Source organism: Chlorocebus sabaeus, chromosome 24 (genome assembly GCF_047675955.1).
Source record: "Chlorocebus sabaeus isolate Y175 chromosome 24, mChlSab1.0.hap1, whole genome shotgun sequence".
In the NCBI taxonomy this organism is placed as follows: domain Eukaryota; kingdom Metazoa; phylum Chordata; class Mammalia; order Primates; family Cercopithecidae; genus Chlorocebus; species Chlorocebus sabaeus.
This window is the reverse complement of record NC_132927.1, coordinates 64,520,337-64,539,999: the sequence shown is the minus strand read 5'-3', so window position 1 is coordinate 64,539,999 and position 19,663 is coordinate 64,520,337. Positions and strand designations below refer to the sequence as shown.

Below are 19,663 nucleotides of genomic sequence, written 5' to 3'. Positions count from 1 at the left end.
GGCTGGTCTCGAACTCCTGACCTCAGGTAATCTGCCTGCCTTGGCCTCCCAGGTGAGCCACCGCACCTGGCCTAGGGGTTAACTTTATAAGTATAATGGCATATAATAATCTTAGTGTTCTATTTGTTAACCAGCATGTATTTGATCCCCATAATGGGTGATGATATCTCTTTTCTTTCTTTTTCGAACACAAAGTTTTGGTGGACATCATCTTTTAAATGATTAAACATGCTTATGTTTCTCTTATATGATTTGCCAGCTTTAAATGATAACTCTTGGCACTCAGCTATTACATATAAGGCAGTCAGTGAAATTAGCATCTCAACTTCCTTTCCCTCTTCCACTATCTACTCTTATTCATGGTATCATTCTATATAAGTTGTATCTCACTTTATTGTGCCTTGCTTTATTGTGCTTTGAAGATGCTGTTTTTTTTTTTTTTTTACTTTTTTACTTTTTTTTTTTTTTAAACAAATTTAAGCCGTGTGGCAATCCCACATTGAACAAGTCTATTGGTGCCATTTTTCCAACATCGTGTGCGCCATTCTGTGTCTCTGTCACATTTTGGTAATTTTCACAATAGTTTCAACCTGTTTCGTTTTTGATTATATCTGTTATGGAGATCTGTGGTCAGTGATCTTTGATGTGACAATTGTCATTGTTTTGGGGTGCCACAAACCATGCCCTTTGAAGATGGTGAACTTAATCCATGAATGCTGTGTGTTCTGACTGTTCCACTAGCTGGCCATTCAGGCATCCCAGATCCCTGAGGCACAACGGTATTGAAGTTTGGCCAACTAATAACCCTGCAGTGGCGTCTCCGTGTTCTAGTGAAAGGAAGAGCCAGTCACATGTCTCTCATTTTAAATGTAAATCTAGAAATAATTAAGCTTGGTGAGGAAGGCATATTGAACTCTGAAACAGGCCAACAGCTAGGTCTCTTCTGCCAAACAGTTAGCAAAGTTGTGAGTGTAAAGGAAATTCTGTGTTTTTTTTTTTTTTTGAGACAAGATCTCTCTGTGTCACCCACGCAGGAGTGCAGTGGTATGATCATGGTTCACTGCAGCTTTGATTCCTGGGTTCAAGGGATCCTCCTACCTCAGCCCCCTAAGTCGCTCAGACTACTAGTGTGCATCACCATTCCTGGTTATTTTTTTAAACATTTTTTTTCTAGAGATGGAGTTTCACTACATTGCCGAGGCTGGTCTTGAACTCCTGGGCTCAAGCGATCCACCCGCCTTGGCCTCCCAAAGTGCTGGGATTACAGGCATGAGCTGCTGTTCCTGGCCAGTAAAAATTCCTGAAAGAATTTAAAAGTGCTCCTCCAGTGAGTGAGCACACTAATGATAAGAAAGTGAACCAGCCTTATTGCTGATATGGAGAAAATTGTAGTGGTCTGGATAGAAGATCAAACCAGCCACAACATTCCCTTAAGCTAAAATCTAATTCAGAGCAAGAGGGCTCTTTTCAATTCTATGAAGGCTAAGAGAGGTAAGGAGGCTTCAGAAGAAAGTTTGAAGCTAGCAGAGGTTGGCTTATGACATTTAAGGGAAGAAGGCCTTTTGATAACATAAAAGTGCAGGTTAAAGTGGCAAGTGCTAATGGAGAAGCTACAGCAAGTTATCCAGAAAGTCTAGCTAAGAAAGTGGATATACTAAACAACAGATTTTCATTATAGACAAAACAGCCTTATATTACAAGGTGCCATCTAGGACTTTGATAGCTACAGAAGAGAAGTCAATGCCTGGCTTCAAAGCTTCAAATGATAGGCTGACTCTCTTGTTAGGGGCTAATGTAGCTGGTGACTTTATGTTGAAGCCAGTGTACGTTTATTATCCAGAAAATCCTAAGACCCTTAAGGATTATGCTAAGTCTATTCTGCCTGCCTTCTATAAATGGAACTTCAAAGCTTGGATGACAGCACATCTGTTTACAGCATCGTTTACTGAAGAATTTAACCTCACTATTGAGATCCACTGCTCAGAAAAAAGATTCCTTTCAAAATAGTACTGTTCACTGACAATGCACCTAGCCACCCAAGAGCTCTGATGGAAATGTGCAAGGAGATAAATGTTGTTTTCATGCTTGCTAACACCACATCCATTCTTTAGCCCATGGGTGGAGTAATTTTGACTTTGAACTCTTATTAAGAAATACATTTCATAAGGCTGTAGCTGCCATACGTAATGATTCCTCTGATGGCTCTGAGCAAAGTAAATTGAACATCTTCTGGAAAGGGGTCATCATTGTAGATACCATTAAGAACATTTGTGATGAATTGGAAGAGGTCAAAATATCAACCTTAACAAGAGTTTGGAAGAAACTCCAAGCCTCATGGAGGACTTTGAGAGGTTCAAGACTTCACTAGAGGAAGCCACTGCTGATGTGTTGGAATTAGAAGCAGAGCCTGAAGATGTGACTGAAATGCTGTATCTCATGATAAAACTTGAATGAATTAGGAGCTTATTCTTATGGATGAACAAAGAAAGTGATTTCTTGAGATGGAATCTGCTCCTGCCTGGTAAAGATACTGTGAACATTGTTGAAATGACAACAGAGAATTTAGAATATTATATCAACTTAGTTGATAAAGCAGTGGCAAGGTTTGAGAGGATTGATTCCAATTTGAAAAAAATTCTACTGTGGGTAAAATGCTATCAAACAGCATTGCATGTTACAGAGAAATGGTGAACGGAAGAATCAATGAATGCAGCCAACTTCTTTGTTGTCTTATTTCAAGAAATTGTCACAGCCGCCCCAGACTTCAACAGTCACCATCGTGATCAGTCAGTAGTCATCAACATCAAAGGAAGACCCTCCACCAGCAAAAACATTATGACTTGTTGAAAACTCAGATTATTATTAGAATTTTTGGCAATAAAGTATTTTCAAGTTAAGGCACATCTATTGCTTTTTTAGAGCTAATGCTATTGAACACTTAATAGACTATAGTAGAATGTAAACATAACTTTTATATGCTTTGGGAAACAAAAAAAAATTGTGTGATTCACTTTATCATGGTGGGCTGAAGCCTAACTCACAATGTCTCTGAGGTATGCCTGTATAACCTCAGGGTATGTAATTTACATTTTAATTTGTTATCCTGATATTCGCATTTGTTTTAGTCATAGCTCTATAGTTAGATATCACTAATGTTTATCTCTAGTCCTTTTGCTGTGGTTTATCTCATGATCACTTACTTGGCTGAAAGTGATCTTCAAGTAGTTGCCGTAAGAATGGCTCAGGGGAGCAATATTCTGTGAGATCTTGCATTGTTCACAGTTGTAGCTTAACATTTGAAGGATAGTTGAAACAAAATGAAATCCATTTTGTTGACTCATATTTTCTTTTCCTTTTTTTTTTTTTTTTTTGAGACTAGGTCTTGCTCTGTTGTCCAGGCTGTAGTGCACTGGTGCAAACATAGCTCACTGCAGTCTCCAACTCCTGGGCCACCTGGGCCAAGTGATCGTTCTGCTTCAGCCTCCTAAGTGGCATATACCACCAGGGCTAGCTAATTTTTAAAATATTTTGTAGAAGCCAGGTCTTGCTGTGTTGCCCAGACTGGTCTCAGACTCCTGGTCTCAAAGGATCCTCCTGCCTTGGCCTCCCAGAGTGCTAGGATTACATGTGTGAGCCACCATGCCTGACTTCACATTTTCTTTTTAACTGGTCTTACAGGTGTTGCTCTTCTGTTTCCCAGTTTTCATGCAGCTGTTGGGGGATACCTGATGCCAGCCTATTTTTTTCCACTTTTATAGGTGGCTTCATCCTTTTGTTCAGTGACTTCAAATATTATTTCTCTATCTTTCGTCTGATAACATGACTAGGTTTTGACTGTTTTATTGTGGTAAAGTTTTCTTGATTGACATCTTTAAACATTTTCTTTGCTGTGTGGTTTTGGTTTTGTTTTTTTGGACAATTACAGCTATATATATATTGTAACTTCTTTGCTCATCTTCTATGTCTCTCATTTCTCTTCTACTTTTTAACTCTTAAAATTTAGTTTTCATTTTGTTTATTTTGTTCTCCCTATTCCTTTTATTTGTATATTTTCCACAATGCCTATGCTGCCCTGTACTTCTTCCAATTTTATTTTTTGTTTTTTTGTGATCAGTAGGGAATTTTTTCCTTTTCCTGTTTCTTTCCTGAATTTCATAGCTCACATTTCATTTTCACTTGTTCAATTTTCCACTGATTTCTTGAATTTCTGCTTTTTGGCTTCTCTGTGAAGATTCTTAGAGATAATTATTTCATACTTGGTCACAATTTTTGTCTGATTTTGGAAACATTTTTCTGGTGAGCATCTCCACCCATTGGTAAGTTTTGTTAGTCTTTTCACATTTTTTTCTTATGGAAGTTTTATATTTATGTTGGGTCAACTTCTTTTTAAAATACCTGGCCCCAAGCAAATTGGATATTCCTGGACCAGCTTTCTGCCAAATGATTTCATGGAGTCGGGGAGAGGAGAGCAGTGTGAGTCAGGATACCACCTTCCAGATTGGACATCCTAACTCTCTTCATTTCTGTGACAGAGTGTTTCCTGCAAATAGGGTCCATCTGTATTATTTCTGTCCTACCTCTCCTGTTTTCTGAACCAGATCAAGTTCAGGGTGGCTTCTGCTGCTATCCCTCTTTATCTTATGTTTCATACTTGGTAAAAACAGGGACATCTCTTTTGAAGTTCAGAGTGAGGTCCTTTATACTTGGATATTTTCTGATACTTTCTGAAATTTACCACTTTAGGGCCCTGTCATCATTTTCCGAGCTTCTTCCCTTTATTTTTTGTTCATATGGCTTCTGTCCAATCTCTGCTTCTTTTGGTAGTTCTTACACATATGCTGGAATGTCTGGATTATATCCTTTTTCCAGCTCTGCTGAAAATGAGTTTGAGGGTTTTCTGCCCACATACAATTGTGAAGTAGCACTGCAATAAAAATCTTCATTCAGAAGCAGGAGAGACACCCAGCAGTTACTGGTCCACAGCAATGATGGACAGGCATTGAGAGGCTCCCCCGCCCTCCTGCTGGGGGAAATTCCTTCGTTAAAACTTGTTTATACTCTCCAGAAGGAACTCCCTGCCTTATTGCTCTTTGAGGCCCAGCTATGGCTTTTGAGAGGTTCTTTCCTCTAAGGCGCAGTTTTGACAATCAACTTCCTACAGGCAAAAATTTCAGAGGCTAACGATTGGTTTAGAGGCACAGGATTTTGCCTTGGTTTTAAGATCTAGCCTTCATGACCTAGGTTGTTTCTAGGTGAAATCCAGAAAGTTATATGCAACAAGAACATTTTGGATGAAGGAAAATTGCCATTCTTATTTAGGAAGGCTCTTAATCTAATTATATGACATGCTAGGTTTACACTTGCAAATCTGCAAATATATTGATGTTAGCTATTAAAAGTATTCAAGATGCCCATGACACCAGTGGGTCTGGGGCTTAGAAGCCTTTTCTGGCACTCTAGGCCAGGTTGAGTCAGCTTAATCCACAGACTCACAGCATCCAACAAAGGAAGCTGGGTGGCCTGACACCAATTTTGTATAAGGGGAAAAGTGTTAGAAACCTGAACAACACCAGAGGGCATCGCTATAGTAGATCTAAGAAGAACAATGTCAGATTTCATTGTGTTCAGCAGATTGTTAATCTGAGGAAAAGCGTCATGCATTGTAGGAGGATTTATTGTAAACCAATTAAAATTGAAAAAGTCTGGGCCACTTCAAGAAGTACATTTTGGAAAATGCTCTCTGGTACCCAGTATTAGATTCATGAGACATTAGTGTATATTGAAGGAAACTCCTAATTTTCTTGTTTCAGGACATGGCTAAATGAATGATCTGTCTGCTGCATTGAAAAACACTATAGCTATATTGGAAGGCGCATTAATGGTGTTTATTGTGTTATCTTGTTAGGAATCCAGGAACTCAGTTTATTGAACAGCTATGTTTATTGATCCACACAATATTATGTGACTGAGGAATGGTGGCTCTATCTGCCTAATGAAGAACGTTTGATATGCAACAGTTTTTGCCCGTTTTTGTGTGTGTACTTACACTGGAATCTTTGAGTTTGAGCAAATGGCTCTTAGCCCTTGGATTCTGTTGCCTGGCTTCCATACACTTACTCACCCATGTCCTCGTTGTCATATCCCCAGTGATTCCATTCCCCACGCTTGGTCTCCAGGCCTCAGGTGAACAATCACCTTGTCTAGACTAAGAAATCCAGTGCTTGGCCACAAATATTAGTTCAAAGATGGACATATGATTTGGATTAGGGGCTTTTGCTGGAGCTTTGGAGGAAATGACCTCTCTTTCTTACTAAAGGTAAGTGTGGAAAGAGACAGGCCTAAGGCACTGCCAGTCATTTTTTTCCCCTTAGGTGGTTCTGCCTAGAATTCTTCAAGAACTAAAGAAGCAGAGTGAAAAAGAGGAGTGGTTAATGGGGTCTCGCTTACATCATTTGAGCTCTGGATAGAGCTACCCAGAAAGTGTTAAGAAATAAATGTTAAACCTCCTTCTATTTACTGGGGTCAACGTATTTTCTTTCATGTTTAAGCGACTGTGCATTGAGCTTTCTATTACCTGCAACTGAGAACATCCCAATACACATTTTGGATCAGAGCTCATGCAGGGCCAGTGAATATCCTCTGACCTCCACAGCTAGTGACTGAGCCTGCTGGCTGCTGCAGCTGCCATCTGCCATCATCTTTGAGCCATGGACTCTTGATTTAAAGTCTTAGGCAGAACCATCCTGTTTGTTCATGTGCACACATCCTGGCTGCCTAGGAGGCTGTTTCCTCTGTGGTGGGAGGCAGGACACTGTGTCATACCAATTATGCACAGGAAAGGGGTCTTTCCCAAAAATCAGAAGGAAGGTGGATGCTGAACAGGAAACTACTGCAAAACAAATATGCATCAAAACCAAAAGTAAAATGCAAAGTCTACTTCAGTATCAAGGTATAGTGTTAACACAAGAGATAGGGTCCTTGTTCTATTTAATTTAGAAAACACGGTTTTTTTTCTCTCTCACTCTTTCTTTTAATTGAAAAATAATGCATTGTAAATTGAACACCATTTCCCTGGCTAAATTTTAACTCCAGAGTGGAGGATCTTGATAGAGTCATACAGTTAGAGAATTCCAAAGAAACCCTTAATACAATGTAAGTAAGAATAATGAGGTGCAGAAATAATTGTTTTTCCAATTACTTAGTGGTAAATTCATTTGTTGCATGTGGTCACAAGGTTTATAAGAACACTCAGAGCCCAGCAATTCTTCCAGTTCTTCCTGAGCAATTTTCCACTAGTTAGGAGTCAGGAAAGAGGAACCATGAGAGCTGAGGAGCTGTGTTTTCATTAATTGTGAAATACACAAATATTGGCCTATTTCCTTGCGATCATAAAATTTGCAACATAATATTGCAGACATTTTTGCATATTACTAAAGTTCTTTGAAAAGCGTATTATTTGATGGTTTCTATTGGATCCACTATTCACACTATAATCACATATTGCTGGGAGTTTAAGCTGTTTCTACTTTTGTAATAGTGTAACACCATAGTGTTACGTTGTGAAGTGTGGTCTTCATCTCTGGTTGTTTCCTTGGAAAGATTGCCAAGGGTTTGCTCTGTCAAAGGAAATGACCTTTTTAAAGCCTTGTCAAATTTCTTTCCAGAAAGGCTCTCGAGCAGCTTAAGGTTATGTACTTTTCAGACGTAAAAAATGTGTTCATTAGGTAGAATGTGTATAGAGACACTTTGGGAATAATAGAATCTTTTCTGAAAAGCAGCGCTACTCCTTAGTATCAGAAGTGCCTTTTATCTGAGGATATCAAAGCACTTCTTTTTGAAGAAGGTTTTTCTTGTACTGAGATATATGGAAATATTTACAAGTGTATAGCAAACAGAATACCTTCAGGCACTTCTCCAGACCAGTAGCCACACCAGAAGAAGAGCAGACTCTGCTCAGTCAATGTCAGGGATGCACCTGCACCCTAGTCCCTTTCTCAGTAACTAATTCAATGTGAGAAAGTCCCACCTGCCTTTAATTATTGGCTCGGCTGGTGGGTCCCCCATAACTAGCTTTTCTAAGCTGGATGAATGATGCTCACTTCTATGTGCAGATGCTTTTCACAAGCTGTGATTGTAGAAGGGCAGCGAGGGATCAGGTTCTTACCAATACCTGTGAAATGCGATTAGATTTTAGTCTGTGAGGCATTTTCAGATTGAGCCACCTGACTCTACCCACATCAGAGAGACAGCCTCTGGTCAGGACCCAGGTGGTAGCCAGTCACTGCATCACTTGCCTGGCAGCCTCATTTAAGGGTTGCCCCTATCAAGCTATCGAGGCACCTGTTGGTACTTACCCAGCACTTGGATTGGATGTTTATTTTTTATTTTTATTTTTCAGAGAAGAGGTATTGCTTTGTTGCCTGGGCTGGAGTGCAGTGGTGTGATCATAGTTTACTGTAACCTCAAACTCCTGGCTCAAACGGTCCTTGCACCTCAGCCAACCAAGTAGCTGGGACTACAGTTGTGCACCACTATGCCAGGCTAATTAAAACTTTTTTTTTTTTTTTTTTTTTTGTGGAGACAAGGGCTCACAATATTGTTCAGGCTGGTCTCAAACTCCTGGCCTCAAGTGATCCTTCCACCTTGGCCTCCCAAAGTGCTGAGATTATGAGTGTGAGCCCCCACACTTGATTTAGATGGGATGTTTAACCCGTGGCTTTGGAAAGAGAAATCACCATGGCTAACATTCACTGAGTTCTTACTAGTTAGCATGCATTGTGCTCCACATACATTATCTCATTTAATCCTGCATAACCACATGAAGTGGGTACTGTTATTAACCTCATTTTATCTATGAGAAGACTGAGACCCAGAGAAGTTAAATAACTTGCCCAATATTTCATAGTTAGTAAGCAATGGAGTCCAGTTAGATTCACCAGGACTGGCTACATAATTTGTGACACCCACTACAAATTGAAGTTGGGTCCCTTGCTAAAACATCAAAATGGTAAGCTTAGAGCACTAATGCAAGCCCTGGATCCATCTAAGTGTGGGCCCCATGGGACTGCACAGGGTGCACATCCACAAAGCAGCCCTGCCTACGCAGACAGACTGGTGACCATAATAAGAAGCACAACTAAACAAGTAGGGCTGCACAACACACAGTTGGGCAAAGATTTGACTGTAGCACATAAACAGCAAATGGAAGCCTTTGTGTGCGCTCCTCAGGCACAACTCCTCTTTAAATGCCAGCTTTCTCTTCATGAAAAACGTGGAACTTTTTTCTAGCCAGAGGTGAACAGATCTGAGCTCATCTTGGTACTGTGCATTCATTACAGCCTCTCCTTGGCTGTTTGCCCTTGTGGAGCTGGTTGTCTTCTGCTGAAAGTCACTACCTGGTGCTGTGGGTGCCGTGGGAGAACAGTGAAGTTTCTGGAGGGAAAATAGGAATCAACCTTCTGTTTTCTCTGGGACTGAGTTTTCCTGGAGACATCTTGCTCAGAAACAATTCCTTCCCACAGTAAAGCACAAGGCAAACTGGTAATTGCTACCACTGGGTGCTTAGTTTGCACTGTATTTCACAGGTATTTAATCTTCACATGTAACTCTTGCTTTGCATGTAACTCATTTAATCTTTAATAGCTATAGGTAGGCACTTTAATAGCCTTGTCTTTTAGATGAAGAAAGTGAGGGAGAGAGATTAAGAATGTGCCTACGACCTGAAAGTTAGTAAATAGAAGAATCAGAACAGAAATCTGTGTAGTCTCTAGTTCTAGAGCCTACAGACAACTGTCACACCTTACTTCAAAGTTTTACCTAAGCATTCTGGAAGGATGGGCAGGGCAGTCAGACAGGCGGGATGTAACTCAATCCCCAGATCCAGAAATGTGGTCTTCCCGCTGCCTCAGAGCAAAGCTCCAAAGTGTAAGTGCTGGAATTTTCCCAGAGTGACAGGGTTGAGGGTCAAACAGTCTCTCCTTATAGTTCACCAAAGGCATGGAGCACAAAAACACTCGCACACGCACCCATGCCTGAGATACGGCATCACTCAAGCATGATGACTTTCTATCCACTAGGCAGTGTCACCAAAGAAAGATGACTGTGAATATATTTAAAGGCTTGTTTGAGTATTGAATCACTCATGCTCTTACCCAAGAACTTAGCTTTAATTTTATTTTTGTGTTCTAGTCAACAAAACACTGAACAAATAAGGAACCAATTGTGATAATAATAACAATAATAATAATAATACTTTGCATTGGTAAAGTACTTTACAGTCCATTGATTTTTCCCCCCTGCATTTTCCTTGAGTACCTCTGACACTAGGATTTGTAGAGGTTAAGTGGACCTAAAGAGAATCAGGTAGTGTGAGGTGGAATTGGATCGGATCTTTCATCTCCTCACTTCTCCCTGATGCTCCATGGTAAGCCACAGTGTCTTACCCAGGAGGTGGGGGTTGCCATCTCTGAAAGCTGGAGGAAGGGGGTGTAGCACTTGGCAGGATTAATGAGATGCCTATTCATCCAGTTCCAAGCCTCCATTTGTTTGCCTATGTCTGCAATATATTTCTTTCTGAGACACTTGGACAACCTACATTCCCCGAAGTTAGGCTATTGTGAGACAGTCAAGCTGGGATCTTCAGTGTTTTCACAAGTTACTTGGAAGTTTCCAAGAGTCACCATAAACCTGCGTGAAGTGAAACTGTAGAGGCTCATTTGTTTCCTTTTCAATAGGGCTAGCTTAATGTCAGCTCGACCATTCTAGAGGAGAATGCTTGGAAAAATGATTTTGCCCAAGTTCCTGAAAATACCTGAGAAAAGTTCTGAGAGCTTTTCTGCATATTTAAATCAAAATCCTGGTGAGTAAAAGAAGTTCAAGATGAGGAAGCCTAGCCTGAACACTCGTTTTAGAAATGGAAGCTGTCGTTTAGATTATTATAAGAGGTTTGAATGATTCAGAACAGAAGATTGCCAAGGAAAGTATCCAGGTGACTCATTCCTGAAGGCAGAAAGCAACCATGAGTTCTGTAGGCCTGTGGGTGGCTGAATGATGGACTAACCATCAACATTATTTTTTATCATGTTGCTTTCCCAACCTATCAATAACCATGGACCCAATAACTCGCTCATTGAATGGATTCAGAAACAGGCCCCATGTAAGTTACCCAGATTTGGAAGAATGGTTAGATTACTGTCTAGATACTTTTTAAACATAAGATTGTAATATCAATTGTCACAAAATGAATATTAATTAATTTAGACTTTCATCTCCATATAAAGTGTGCTAATGCTATAGGCCTTTTTCTTCCAACAATACTTTCTTTAGCCTCATCCATATAGGGTGAGCCCAGTACTCATTGTACGTAAGTTACTTATGTAATTGCAGTACTCTTAAGAATGCAGATGCGAGTATATTCAAAACACTATTTGAAATACATATTAGTAGACTGGACTATAAAAAGATTCTCTTGTATTCAAACATCCATCAATAAACTTTTAGCACCTTATTACCCTCAATGCAAGAGGTGGTTGGGAGGAGAGGCAGGACTCAGAGATGATGTGGAGTTCCCAGTAAAGAGAAAAAAAGAACCAGATGGGGCTAAACTTCACTGGCAGTGGGGAGAGACAGCACAAAGCCTTCCCTTCCCTGTTCTTTCCTGTTTTCAGACTTCCCAGGGTAGGGCTGGACAGTTCATGAGTCCTTTCTAACTTTGTACTAGACCACATTTCCTCTTTAATATGGAGTACCCATCACCCTTGAAGATAGCCAGAATCTGTCCAGGTGGAGCCTATGGATAAGACTGTGAAAAAGAAGCTCTTGTCGAGTCTAAGAAGTGCAATGGTGATTCCTTCCCACACATTCAGGTCTCACTAAACTAGACATGCCCATGATGCTTGGTGTTTCCGAAAAAGGTGGTATCACCTTTTGTCAGAAATGAAAATGAAAGTTCTGAGTGATCATGAATTTCCTAAAATGTGTTAATATCCAAGAAACCTTAAAACTGTTTATAAGGGGAGAAGGAAGAGAAGCAACGAAACAATGTTGTGAATTGTATAGGGCCTTTGAAATGAAGTTCTACTCCCTAAAGCTTGTAAGGTGGGGGAATGTACAAACTTTTAAAAAAGTCTGTGAGTTCTTTGGTCAGTATGCTAATGTCTCTGCCACTCTCCCTCTTTTTAATATTTCTTACCAGGGTATGGGAATATTGCTCCGAGCACTGAAGGAGGCAAAATCTTTTGTATTTTATATGCCATCTTTGGAATTCCACTCTTTGGTTTCTTATTGGCTGGAATTGGAGACCAACTTGGAACCATCTTTGGGAAAAGCATTGCAAGAGTGGAGAAGGTCTTTCGAGTGAGTACTGCATCATATTTAAATTATAACCACTGCGATCCAGTTGGCTTTAGCCTGACAGGATCCAGGAGGCAGTAAAGGGGCATTATCTGCTTTTAATGGAATAATTTTAATGTTATGATTGTATTTTCTGTTTTGGCCAATGGAAGTCAAAGATCTTGCACCTAAACTTCCTTCTTTGAGTAGCTTCCTATTTTAGAGTGGTATTTCTGCAATCACAACACAAGAGGGTTAAGTATGGATTTGCCAACACAGATTTTTTTGAAGAGGTGGAACAAGCTCAGTTTCTCCTTAAAGATGGAAGATGTTTATATGCAAGATATGAGATTTTGCATACAAAATCACCTTTTGTATCACCTTTTGTCAGAAATGAAAATGAAAGTTCTGAGTGACCATGAATTTTTCTTGTGTTTGTAATGAAGTAGAAAACTGTAAATCCATCCATTTTGTTGTTGGAACTCCCTCACTCCATTTTATTTTCAAGCACAGTGTCTTTAGGCTAATCCTGCTTCTTCCAGAAGCCTGACTTCTCCAGACACTGCTCTGTGCTTTGCACCTGTCTCCTAATGGTCTGTCTCTTTCCCACCTCTCACTGCTGAGTGGTTCCTCAGATATGGCATCCTGATGTACGACTTCCTACTGAACTGTCGATGATTGCTATTGCCTTAGTGGGTTTTTTCCTTTCAGAAATATTTATCTTTAAACAAGAAACAACTATCTCAACTCAAGGAATTTATTTACTAAAATTAAAATTAATAAATTATTCCTGGCATCGGTTGCAGGCATGAGTGGCTGAGTGATTAAACTGGGGTTCCCAGTGCCCTTTAACTCACACTCATTCGTATGGTTTCACAGAACACTTGTTTTGCTCAGGCGTAAGGTCATTTCTGCTCTCTTACTCAGTACTGACCTGATTCTCAAGTCTTTCAAACCTTCCTCAGGGAATGCTTTCTAATGATGACTTAATATTTAAAAATGACATTTTGAGGTCTTTTCTAGGATCTAGGAATGGTGGCCAAAGACAAGATCAGCTGGAAGCTCTAAAGCTGTGCTTTTTCACCCTGTAAGAACTCTCAAACTTTGAGTTCAAGGCTGTCTCTGCAATAATGGCTTATACTTCTCTTTAGAAGAATGCAAGAGAGCTTTCAGATGAGCAGTTTCAGAGGCTTTTTAAAAAGAGTAGAATGGGAGGAATGAGTCACCATGGCTGGGTGAGCCATTTATAATCTCACTCATCCTGGTCAGCTGCCTCAGTTTACTCATCCACAAAAGGGGATACAATTTGAATCTACTTTGTCAGGTTTTGGTGATGATTAAATGAAATAATGTGTGGAAAAGAACTTGTCATAGAGCAGACGTATAGAGCCCAGAGCTTCAGCGTGTCTCTGCAAGAGAAGCCCTCATGGGGAAGCTAGACACTCATTCGGATTTCATCTGAGGAGCTCTGTGGTGTGTGAGTTTTACTGGAATGTCCCACAGCCTTTGCTCCTTAATGCTGGCTGGCCGGTGGTCTCATTAGACCGTGCACCTGGGCTCCCCAGTAGTCTCCATGGAAACCATCAGTGCTCAGCTTCCCTGCTTTTCAGATGTTTAGGTCTTCCTAAACCAGACACGGCAGCCCTGTCTCCAAGAACTGTTTTGAACTGCTTGGAAGCACCCTCTTAGCTGCTGCCTCATGGCCCTGTGATAGAGAAAAAAGAATCTGGTGGATTGAACACTCAGAACAGGATTCAGTTGGGGAAATGACTGATCTGGCATTTTTATTTTTATGTAGCTTCTTTAGAGCTCAGTTTCCTTATTTGTAGAGGAAAGGATTGGACTAAAGGTTTTTGAAATCCTCCTTAGCAGGAAAAAATTCTAGTTACTATATTCGAAATGACGGAAGAGGTTGCAATCATTTGGACATCTGCTACTAAATTTAGGGACTTAGTCTCCCCTAATGAATTTCAGACTACAAATAGAGTGTACGGTTCTCCTTCCCCTTGAAACTGCCTCTCAAATGCATCGTCAACAGATTCCGATACAGAGCCTTAGAAACCTCACATTTCATCTTTTTTGCTGATTGTCCGCTCAGCTCCTTGCAGCACCATCAAAGATCAGGATTCTTTTAGGAAGGCGAGACAGTTGCATATTATTGAATTGGCAGCGCACAATGAATGCATTTGTTAAGTGTTGGAGGGATGCTATTGGAAAGGGTGACCGAATTCCAGGGGGAATGTAAGCACACTTCCTAAATATACAAACAACTGATCCTGCAGCAGTTTGCTTGCTGCATATAAAGTTTTGGTAGAAAATCTCAAAGTTTTCTGCCACTGATTTAAACTACATTTAGAAGTCCAATTATGTTTAGGTGGTTATTTGAGAAGTGAAAATTGTATAAACTAACAAAGCTTGGGGTTGTGAATTTTTAGTTCTCATGGGGGAAGGTTTATGTATTTCATCTGCTCAATGAGTGTTAAGCCCTTCTCTTGATCTGTTATGCTTTCCCTCAGCTCTTGGGAAGAGAGGATTTACTGTGGAGTAAAAATAAAATCTAAAGTTGGCCTTCTGCCAGGCATGGTGGCTCACACCTGTAATCCTAGCACTTTGGGAGGCTGAGGTGGGTGGATCACCTGAGGTCAGGAGTTCAAGACCATCCAGGCCAAGATGGTGAAACCCTGTCTGTACTAAAAATACAAAAATTAGCAGGGCATGGTGGTGCGTGCCTGTAATCCAGCTACTCGGGAGGTGGAGGCATGAGAATTGCTTGAACCCAGGAGGTGGAGGTTGCAGTGAGTTGAGATTGTGCCACTGCACTCCATCCTGGATGACAGAGTGAGACCCTGTATCAATCAATCAATCAATCAATAAAATAAATATAAAGTTGGTCTTCTAGATGCCTGAACCCTGAGGTGACCCTGGTTTGGGTCCTTGCAACACATCCCAGGTCTGATCCTCATTTTAAAGAATTGCTGAGGGGTATTGGATTACTTAGAAATGCTTTTGGTTGTGGAGTAATAAAATGCCTGACTATTGGAGTTTTTATGACATGAATAAATAAAAATTCTTTCTTCTCCTCTGGAGTTCAGAACTAACTGTGAAATGGAGGAGTCAGGTGGGATCAAATTACTAGCTTTATTGCTTATAAGCTGATCAGAGAATATAGCTTTAGCTTTGTTTCTGAAAGGGCTTATAGTCACTTTACCCTGAATTAGGACTTTGCTGCTGCATTAGTTTTTCTATTGCTGTGTAATATATGACTACGAACATAGAAGCTTAAAACAACACTTTTAAATGGCCTTCTTGCACCACCACTTAGAATTTTAGTTTATTAAAATTAAACTTAGTTTAATTTTGTTCTCAGATGATGTTCAGAAACAAAGAAAAGGTAAAAGTAAAGGGGCCAAATTATTTGCAGATGTATGTAATAACCAAACCTCAGGCAATCCGCCCTCCTTGGCCTCCCAAAGTGCTGGGATTATAGGCGTGACCCACCATGCCAGGCCACACAAATTTTTTAAGCCAGGTGTGCAGACTGAATAAAATATTAAGCTAGATGTACAGAAAGAACCAAAAGTGAATTCACCAGAAAAGACATGCCACTAAGACAGAATGTAAATTCTGTAGAAACCAGAGTACTCAACGCAGAAGGATATTTTTCTACCAGAAAGTGCTTGCCAACAAATAAAAACCCCTCGTATAGACCCAAGAGGGATGAAAAATTCTTTACTTAAGGCACCTTTCAGCCAAATCAAATCACATGTAAAGCCAAAAAGAACTCACCAAAGGGAGGGAGTCTGAGAATCTGAGAGGAGAGTCACCCAGACAGAAGCAGCAGTGAACAGAAGCAGAGAGCAGAAAGGGCTCAGTCAGTACTGCACTCAGTTCCAGGGACCTCTCATTCCTTTAAGGTGCACTCACTTTGATCCCACTTCTGACACCATTTATGTCTCCCTAAATAACATACAGAGAGAGGCTTATTGAAAGAAAATGATATTTACTTAGGAATGGGTGTTGCAGTGGTAACATACATGCCAGTTTAAACTATGTGTGCATTCAGGGAGGTAAAGCAAAAAAAAAAAAAAGGAAAAAGAAAAAGAAAATAAAGGGGCTTTTTAAAGGAAAAATGAGGAGGATTACATAATTGTTTTGAGCTAATTATCCTTGAGTACAAGGATCAATAACAAGGGTGATGCCAGTCCAAGATTGGACAGGCAGTTGCTGGGTAGATGTCTTTGCAGACATACTTTTCTGCATAAGGCGGTGATGGGTTTTGTGCAAGGTTGTAGTTTTTGCAGTCTTTTATGATAGCTCTTGTAATCAGGCATTTGTGCATGAGAACCCTTCCTTCCTGGCTTTCCCTGACTCTGTTTGTCAGGGTTTTAAACACAAGTAACCTCATTTTGATTCTGACAATTTTCACAGTCCCAACACTGATTAACAGTGGGTTAAGAATTTGGACCCTATCTCACATAGCAAGAAGCCTGGAGGTACATTGACTCAGGCTTGTGCTATCAGCTCCACAATGTCAGGTGTATCCAGATTTGTTACCTCTTTCTGCTCTGTTTTCCTTGGCATGGTGACTCTTCATCCTCAGACTTGTCACTCACATTGCAAGATGGCTGCTTCATGACCAAATAGCACGTTTTCACCCAACCTCATATCAGGAAATACAAAAGGAACTCCCTTAAAATTTTTCTATTTTAGAGCAGTTGCATATTCACAGCAAAATAGAGAGGAACGTACAGAGATATCCCATAACCCCTTGCCCCCACACATGCACAGTCTCCCTCATTATCAATATCCCCCACCAGACTAGCACATTTGTTACAATTTATGAACCTACACTGATGCATCATTATCACCTAGAGTCCATAGTTTACATTAGGGTTCACTCTTGGTGTTGTAGAGTCTACGAATTTGGACAAATTTATAATGACATGCATCTACCATTATAGTATCATACATAATATTTCACTCTCCTAAAAATCCTCTGTACCCTGCTTGTTCTTCAATCCTGCTCTCCTAACCTTCAACAACTGCTCATGTTTTTATTATAGTTTTGCCTTTTCCAGAATGTCATTGATATACTTTGGCTGTGTCCCCACCCAAATCTCAACTTGTATCTCTCTGAATTCCCATGTGTTGTGGGAGGGACCCAGGGGGAGGTAATTGAATCATGGGGGCCAGTCTTTCCTGTGCTATTCTCATGATAGTGAATAAGCCTCATGAGATTTGATAGGTTTATCAGGGGTTTCTGCTTTTGCTTCTTCCTCATTTTTCTCTTGCTGCCACCATGTAAGAAGTGCCTTTCACCTCCCGCCATGACTCTGAGGCCTCCCCAGCCATGTGGAACTGTAAGTCCAATTAAACCTCTTTTTGTTCCCAGTTTCGGGTATGTCTTTATCAGCAGCAAGAAAATGAACTAATACAGTCGTGTAATTGAAATCATACTGTATGTAGCATTTTCAGACTGGCTTCTTTCACTTAAATATGGATTAAAATTTCCTCTGTGTCTTTTCATGGCTTGTAGCCCATTTCTTCTGGGTGCTGAATAATATTCCATTTTCTGGGTGTATCACAGTTTATGTATCCATTCACCTAATGAAGGACGTCTTGTTTGCTTCCAAGTTTTAGTAATTATGAATTACACCTGTGCGCAGGTTATTTGGTTGAACTTAAGTTTTCAACTCCTTTGGTTAAGTACCAAGATGTGTGATAACTGGATTGCATGGTAAGAATATTGCCACACTGTCTTCCAAAGTGGCTATACAATTTTGTACTTCCACCAACAATGAATGACAGTTCCGTTGCTCTACATCCTCATCAGCATTTGCTGTTGTCAGTCTTTCAAATTTTCTCAATTCTAAGTGTGTAGTGGTGTCTTGCTTTCATTTGCATTTCTCTGATGATGTATAATGTGGAACATCTTTTCATATGCTTACTTGTCATCTTTATATCTTCTTTGGTGACATGTCTGTTAAAGTCTTTGGCCTAGTTTTTAATTGGGCTATTTGTTTCCTTATTGTTGAGTTTTAATGTATAGCGTATTATTATTATTGTTATTATTATTATTATTTTTGAGACAGAGCTTTGCTCTGTCATCTAGGCTGGAGTGCAGTGGCGTGATCTTGGCTCACTGTAACCTCCGCCTTCCAGGTTCAAGTGATTCTCCTGCCTCAGCCTCCCAAGTAGCTGGGATTACAGGCATGTGCCACTATGTCTGGCTAATTTTTGTATTTTTAGTAGAGACTTGGTTTCACTATGTTGGCCAATCTGGTCTTGAACTCCTGACCTCAGGTGATTTACCTGCCTCTGCCTCCCAGAGTGCTGGGATTACAGGAGTGAGTCACTGTGCCCGGCCATATGGTATATATTTTGAATTACAGTCCTTTATCAAGTATATCCTTTGTATCCTTTATCAAGTATATCCTTTGCAAATATTTTCTCCCAGTCTGTGGCTTATCTTTTCATTCTCTTGGTAGTGTCTTTAACAGAGGAGAGGTTTTAATTTTAATGAAGTCCAGCTTATCAATTATTTCTTTCATGGAGCATGTGTTTGTTGTTGTATCTAAAAAGTAATTGGCACACCCAAAGTCATGTAGATTTCTTCCTATGTTACCTTCCAGGGGTTTTACACTTTTGCATTTTACATGTAGGTATGTGATCATTTTTAAGTTGATTTTTGTGAAGGGTGTAAACTTTGTGTCTACAGCCATATTTTTTGCATGTGTGTGTTCAGTTGTTCCTGTGCCGTTTGTTGAAAACACTATTTTTTTCTCCATGTTATTGCCTTTGCTCCTTTGTCAAAGATAAGTAGACTATATTTATGTGGTTCTATTTTGGGCTCTCTATTCTAGTTCATTGATCTATTTGTCTATTCTTTCTCCAATATCATACTGTCTTGATTAATTTAACTCTATAATAAGTCTTAAAGCCAGTTAGTGTCAGTCCTCCAAATTTTTTCTTCTTTTTCAATATTGTGTTGACATCGGCTCCTTTTATGGAAGAAAAATCTTTCCCAGAAGTTACCCTGTAGATTTCCCCTTCTGTCTCATTGACCAGAATGAGATCACATCAGCATCTGCAAGGGAGGATAGGAAAGGAACTATCAGACAAAGGACGATAGTATTGCCATGATGGACTTAAACCAGTGATTCTCAAAGTTTGGTCCCTCAACCTTAGGCATCAGTATCCCTTGGGCCATCAGTATCGGCATCCACTGGAAACTCATTAGAAATGAAAATTCTTTGTTGTGGTGGTGGCGGGGGTGGGGCTGGAGCTCAGCAATCTGTGTTTACCAAGCTCTACAGGTGATTCCAATGCTTAA

At 40.1% G+C, this 19,663-nt stretch overlaps 1 protein-coding gene across 1 annotated transcript in view; it reads left to right on the top strand.

Annotated features, from left to right (window-relative positions):
* Positions 1–19,663, top strand: part of KCNK10 (potassium two pore domain channel subfamily K member 10) — a 142,234-nt gene that overhangs the window by 86,442 nt on the left and 36,129 nt on the right. Inside the window, exon 4 of the mRNA XM_007987508.3 lies at positions 12,194–12,354. Within this exon, the coding sequence (XP_007985699.2) occupies positions 12,194–12,354 (161 nt within the window). The remainder of the gene's footprint in view (positions 1–12,193; positions 12,355–19,663) is intronic.